Here is a 7040-nt window from a genome sequence, read left to right on the forward strand (position 1 = left end):
TGCATAAAATGATGGTGATTAACCTACAGGGATTAACAGAAATAAAGTATGTAATTTCCAAGCCAGTAGAGGGGGAAATGTAATCTATCTGTACAAAATGAATGTGCATTTATCAATATATTATAAACTTTTTATATTAAAAAGTTTTTAAAGAACTTAAACCAAAGACTGTCATTTTCATCATGGTACCCCTAACATCAAGCATAGTGCCTGCCACAAAATAAGCACATGACAGATGTACATTACGGAGATATATGGTGCTGGATCCTTCCCCCCCCTTTTTTTATAAAGATTCTTGATTAGTCTAATTGCTTTATCTTCCTGAAGAAACTTATCAGAGTTGTGAGAAAGAAGAAAAGTGATTAAAGAAATGTGTTACTTCTGAGTTTACCTAAAGTAAAATTTCTAAACTGTGCATGAAAAAAGAAAAACAGGAGGACGTATATAGTAAAATGGTGTACATATATTCCAGGGAATATCTGGCACCATATATGCTAGAAGGCACTCAAAGACACAGGATAAATGTGCTTCCTCTGGAATATCAATTTTAGCAAGATTTTTTTTTGGGGGGGGGTAAGTGTTTTCACTGGCTGGCCACTGATTTTTATTTTTATTTATTTTAAAACAAACGTGACCATATGGGATAGAATGCAAAACTTACCTGAAGTTTTAAGTGAAATAAGAGGCTTCAAAGAAATTTTGAGCTTCCGAAAGATTGTATACAGTAGAACGTGTATGCTGTATTTATTTAAGGAAGATATTATAGAAGTAAAAAGCAAGTTGTATTGCAGGAGAGAATGAAAAATTATTCCTATTCACTGGACAAAAAAGCAGCCTACTTTGTGAGCACCAGACTTGCTGTAATAGGCGTGGATCCTTTGAAATCTAAAAGGCTTTCTCTCACAGAAGATTCCTAGTGCTAGAATTAGATTTTGATCTCAAGCTTCCACCCTCTTTGTTTACCTAGCCCTGATACCCACCCTACAAAACAAATCTTAATCTCGTCTTGTCTATCAATTCTGCTAATGTTTTTAGCATACTAGATCAAGATTTTAAGTCATTCATGCTCACAGTCTTGCTCTACCAGATGGCCATCTGTCTGAACATGTCTCTAACAACCAAGTCTTGCCCATATCACACTCAATCTTAATCTCAGCCTGCCCACACTGCCGCTAAAATCCATCACTTTAGGAATGGTAGTGGTAATGGGGCAGATTCCCAATGATCTATTGTGAATTACTACTGTACTTAATTAGTAGAATCAGTTTCCCAAACCTAGATGATTAGCCAAGCAGTCCAACTATATTTTTCAAACCAAAGCAAGCCAGCTAAACCAAAATACCCCTAACTGTAAAACACTACTTTTTTTTTTTTTTTAAAGATTTTATTTATTTGACAGACACAGTGAGAGAGGGAACACAAGCAGGGGGAGTGGGAAAGGGAGAAGCAGGCTTCCCACTGAGCAGGGAGCCCGATGCAGGGCCCAATCCCAGGAGCCTGGGATCATGACCTGAGCCGAAGGCAGACGCTTAACGAATGAGCCACCCAGGCGCCCCAAAACACTACGCTTCTGATGAAAATTAATTCACAAGTGAAAATCCTTCAATCATCAATATGAGCTAGAAGGTATGGCTTATTAAAACATCTTTCATGTTCTCTTTCTTCTCATACAAATGTAATTACACGAGCTATAAAACTACACTTAGGGGATAGAAAAATGTTCAAAGATCAGTAAATAAACACAGCAAAGAACATAGGCTGTAACCATTAGATAAATTAAAAGTTTAATTATTGGGGCACCTCGGCGGCTCAGTCGGTTAAGCGGCTGCCTTCGGCTCAGGTCGTGATCTCAGGATCCTGGGATTGAGTCCCACATTGGGCTCCCTGCTTGGCGGGGAGCTTGCTTTTCCCTCTCCCTCTGCCTGCCTCTCTGCCTACTTGTGCTCTCTTATCTCTCAAATAAATAAATAAAATCTTTAAAAAATAAAATAAAATAAAAACTTAATTCTTATTATCAGATGGATCAGGCTGGATGAAACATAAGCTTTAGAAATACCAAAATAGATTATGAATTTTAGTTGATGGGAGGAGCAGTTCAGAGAAAAAATAAATCATCAGAATACTATACTAGAGCTGGGACATTTCATAAAATAGAAAAATCAGTACTAGAGTTTCTCTAAAAAAAACAGCCCTCTTCATAATAAGCCCTTTCCTTTAATTCTCATCCCTATTTCAAGTTTTGCTTCAACCAAAGGACAAAGGAGTTTTTCACTCTAAAAACAAGAGACAGAAGGGCATTCAAGTAAGATCCTTTTAAGTCAGTTACTCATAAACCTGGCTGCAGCTAGAATTATCTGACTCCATCTCAGACCAGTTAAATCAGAATAGGTGATGGTAGGGTCCAGGAATGGTTATTTTTTAAAAAGCCCCCTGGGTGATTCTACTCTACAGTCAGGTTTAAAAAGCACCATTCTAAATTTAAAGGATCCTCAATCAGAACTATTAAGCAATTCCTATTTTTTATTCTGTACTATGGGAATCAAAAGAGAAAGAAAAACAGAATTAACATTTAAGTTGCCAAACTGCAACTGAAATAAATTACATTACACTTTCCATCTGAAAACATTAATTTCTGAATTATAAAACCAACAGCCCTAACTATGCAACTAATTTATTTAAAAATTGACAGTGTAAGCTGCTCTTTTCTTCACATCTAAAAAGAAACTACTGTAATCCTGTCACAAGACTCTACTACCAAAACCAATCAAGATTCTTTCATTAACTCAACAAACATTTGTTAAACTTATGGTATATACCAGACAGTGTGTTAAGTGCAAGAAACAGTGGGGAATAAGACAGGAACATACTGGTGAATAAACTCTCTTATGAAAATTTCAATCTATCATGGAAAATAGACATTGAGCAAAAACTACCAGTATGGTATCTTTTATAAGGTAGGTATAAGAGTACCAAGTGCTACAGAGACTTATAAACCTGGAGGATTAAACTATTCTGGGGCGGGGGGTGAGAGGGTGGGAGACGGGAGCAGGAGGAGTTGGCAAAATCAGGGAACACTTTTCTCAAGAAATGATACCTAGAGTGAGAGCTAACTTACCAAGAGCAAATAGTTAATTGGGTGACGGCAAGGGTAGTGCTGGCAGCCACAGAGAGGAAAATGGCAAACGCAAAAGTCCTGGTTGGGGGTGGGAGGGTGGAAGGAACCAAAGCATTCCAGGAACTGAGAGAAGATGAACATAGCTAGGGAAAAGAAGGGAGCAAGGGGAAGAGTAGCTCATAATGAGGTTAGAAAGGCAAGCAGATGGCAGATCACACACAACCTTGCAGATGTTAAGGGTTTGAACTTCATCCTTAAAACAATGGGAAATCACAGCTAAGTTTTAAACAAAGGAGTGACAATGTTTTTGCAAACCGATCTGAACACAGCTAAATTTTTGCCAGGACTGTCCTAAAAGAATGCCCTGACTAGTATTCAAGAAATGTGGAAGTAATATTCTTATAGAGGTGACAGGATCATCAAGCTGTCATAGATTGATCACATCAATCATTAAGAGCATGCACTAAAATTTCTCTACTTGAATTCCATTTTTACTAAAACAAGATTTGGATTGTAATTTAGGTTTCCATGAAATGCTTCCTAGATGGAAGAACACTTTATTGGCTGGTCACCATAACTACGTTAAGACCATTAACTCTCATGGGATATTAGAAAATTAACATTGTTTTATTAGTTTATCATGAATAACTATATGCCCTATTTAATGGTTATTTATTGCCCAGAAAGCAACCCCCATCTTCTGTGGAAATGCTCCTATGGTTTTGGTAGGAGGGCTACCAATGACGAACTTCACTCCCCTGGCCACAGAAGTGAGTTTGGGCTCCTCATTGTATTCGCCCCTTTATGGCTATAGGGACTGATCCAAAGAATGGCACATGAGCTAGGTTAAACCAATCCTCTAGATTTTAAATACTGAAGCTTAGAGAGATATTACTCCTCAGTGTGTAAGCTCTGTAAGGGTGTGACCTTGAAGGAACTCACAGTCAAACTCCTTATCTGTGGAGAAGCCAGAGTACAAGCAGACACCCTGAGAGAAAGTAGAGAGGCAGAGGCAGTTCTGATGCATTATAATACGGTCTAGTCAAGTCCCTGAGACCAGCTGCACCCCTACCTTTCTGGATTTACTTCTCCTTTTGTTTAAGCTAGTCTGAGTTGGTTTTTGTCACTTGCAACCAAAAAGAAAACAAACATCCAGTGCTATGAAAAAAGGCATGAATTGGCTTTCAGTAAATAATATTTGCATCATTATCTACTAGGCTTTAAGCATTACTTCTGTCCTTGCAGAGGAAAGCTATATTCCCAGTAAGATTTTATAATTTTTACAGGAATAAGACACACACATAATAAAAGATTAAATGCAAGTCTGTAAACATTATAAAAAAGATCAGAGAAGGGAAGAATTGAGATACATTAAAAACTATGTTTTAGGAATCAAGAGACCAAGGTCCTCAACTGTGTCTTACACTACTGTTACCTTGGCGTATCATTTATTCTTAGTAAGCTACAATTTCTTCACCTGAAAAGAGACAATGCTCTACACTACTTCTTAAGGTTGCTTTCAGACTGAAATCACTGGATCCTTTTAAGGAAAAAAGCATATTCCTCATTCACATCATTCCATATTAAACAAAGTGTAAATTTATTTTTTTAAAATAACCAAAACTCAACTTTTTTTCCTATTTAACAGCCTACTCTTAAAATATGAAATTCTGAAAGACTACTACTACAAAGGATCCCTCCAAATAAAAAATTAGAACCCTGGGTGCCTGGGTGGCTCAGTTGGTTAAGCAACTGCCTTCGGCTCAGGTCATGATCCTGGAGTCCCAGCATCGAGTCCCGCATCGGGCTCCCTGCTCAGCAGGGAGTCTGCTTCTCCCTCTGACCCTCTTCCCTCTCATACTCTCTCTCTCAAATAAATAAATAAAATCTTTAAAAAAAAATAAAAATAAAAAATTAGAACCCCAAAAGAAGATATTCAAAAGAATATTTGGTATAAACTGAATGGTTTCTTAAAAATATAGCCTTATTTTCCAATTATTTTTAAGATATTTAGAACCAGAAATTTTAATCTTTCTTGATCCTACTAGAGCATAACTGAGTATCCTTGTCTTGTTACTAATTTAGTCTTCAGAAAATTCTAATTTAGTAGAGTGTAACACCATTTTATTTTAAACTAGCAATAGATGTGGGGGGAACTCAATACAAGCTTTAGGCAAGGAAGAAGTAAGGTGGAGTACAAAGAATCCCGAATTAGAATCAGGAGAACAGGTTATAAAGAATTTCATTCTCAGTATCAACTTCCCTCCAAAGGGCAAATTTTTAGATTCAAATGTGCTAGCTTTGTGACATTTTATTCTGCGGGTCAAGGCTTTGCCTCAAAAAAACAAAACGAAACAACTACTTTGGAAAACTTTTTGAAGGTGCACTTCGAAAGTTCAGGCCGCAGATCTATTTCACATGTGGGGTCATGTGTCCCACAAGCGAATCGATGACACCAAAAATATACCTCAAATTGAGATTTAAAACATTACCCTCGTACTGCCTTGGCAATAAAATGGGGAACCTTACTCAAAGTAAGTCCTAGACATCGAGCCTGGGAGAGAAAAGGCTGCTCTTCCCCTTCCCATTTAATTAAGTCGACCAGACCCAGCAGCCCCTCCGCAGGGTCTCAGGAGGGGAAAAGGTACTCAGTGAGTGAGGGTCAAAGCACGCCGCCCCAGAGCGCGACGCTCCTCTCCGGGGTCCCAGGACCGTATCAGGAGGGAACAGGGCTCCGGTGGAGCTGGAGACTTCGACGGTTGGGGCCTGGGGTCGCCCCGCGGCCGAGGAGCCACACGGGGAGGCCTGTGCGTGGCAGTCACCGGACAAACTCACCTCGGCGTCGTCTTTGCACTGCGGGAGCGAGGGAAACTCCAGCTTCACGTCCTCCATGGTCCCGGCCCCGGGGCTTGTGGGTGGAGTGGGAGTGGGAGTGGGAGTTATCCGGCCCGCCCGACCCTCGGGCTGCCAGTGGCAGAAAAAGGAGGGAGGGCGGGTGGACCGGAGGACTGACGGGCGGGCAGCGGGCTTACAACTAAAACACGCAGACTAAAGGGTCCCAGCGATTCCGGCGGCGACGGCGGCGACAGCGGGGAAGAGGAGGGTTGGGCGGCTCATACCCGGCCGCCATGCTGCTACCGTCTCCCTCCCCCTGAGTCTCCGCGCCCCTCAGGCCGCACAGACTCGGGCACAAGCAGGAGCCCTACAACCGTCTCCCTTGCTTCCCCCCGCCCTCCCCGCACTGCCCCAGCCAATCCCAGCCCACGCTTGCCTTCGGCCCGCCCCCCGCGGCCGCCAGGTGTCAGCGCGCCACCGCCCCGCCTCTTCGCCAGAGCGCAGACGCAGGGGGCGGGGCCTCGGAGAAGCAACGGCCGAAGCTCACCGGGTGTGGAGGAGGTGGGGCTGCGGCAGGAGGGAGGGAACGACTGAATGTCCTGGGAAAGGCAGTGGAAACCAGGCCATCTCTGCTCGTTCCAGACAGGACGCAAATCCCTTCTGCAGTACAAGAAAGGGTAAAACATCTAGCGACCAGAAACTGGCATCCGAAAGGAAAACTGTAGTTTCTTCCCTCAGAATCCTGGTGCAATCTGTGGTGAGGTTATAACCAAAAGAGTAATAAAACAAGAGTTCATCTTAAAACTATGTTATGCTACACAGAAAATGAAACACCCATCACTTTTAAGCAAACTGAAACGGTGGACTTTTAATACTCGGGAACATGACTAGAAAAAAACAATGGCAAATAGAAAATCCTAAGAACAAGAAACAACTGATAGGGGCGCCTGGGTGGCTCAGTCGGTTAAGCGGCTGCCTTCGGCTCAGGTCATGATCCCAGGGTCCTGGGATCGAGCCCCATGTCCGGCTCCCTGCTCAGCAGAGAGCCTGCTTCTCCCTCTCCCTCTGCCTGCCACTCTGCCTACTTGTG

At 41.9% G+C, this 7040-nt stretch overlaps 1 protein-coding gene across 11 annotated transcripts in view; it reads right to left on the reverse strand.

Annotated features, from left to right (window-relative positions):
* The window catches only part of STYX (serine/threonine/tyrosine interacting protein), a 42411-nt gene extending 36039 nt beyond the window's left edge, over positions 1-6372 (reverse strand). For 9 of the 11 annotated variants that reach the window (XR_003515684.2, XR_003515685.2, XR_003515683.2 and 6 more), the window contains exon 1: positions 5951-6283. Coding sequence is in view for 7 of the 11 variants with exons in the window: in XM_027570052.2 (XP_027425853.1) it covers positions 5951-6007 (57 nt within the window). In the remaining 4 variants the exon portion in view is untranslated. Of the gene's footprint in view, positions 1-5950 lie in introns of all 11 variants that reach the window. The other 2 variants (XM_027570047.2, XM_027570054.2) reach the window with 2 other exon arrangements.
* Between the last annotated feature and the right edge of the window lie 668 nt (positions 6373-7040).

Source organism: Zalophus californianus, chromosome 6 (assembly GCF_009762305.2).
Source record: "Zalophus californianus isolate mZalCal1 chromosome 6, mZalCal1.pri.v2, whole genome shotgun sequence".
Lineage (NCBI taxonomy): Eukaryota > Metazoa > Chordata > Mammalia > Carnivora > Otariidae > Zalophus > Zalophus californianus.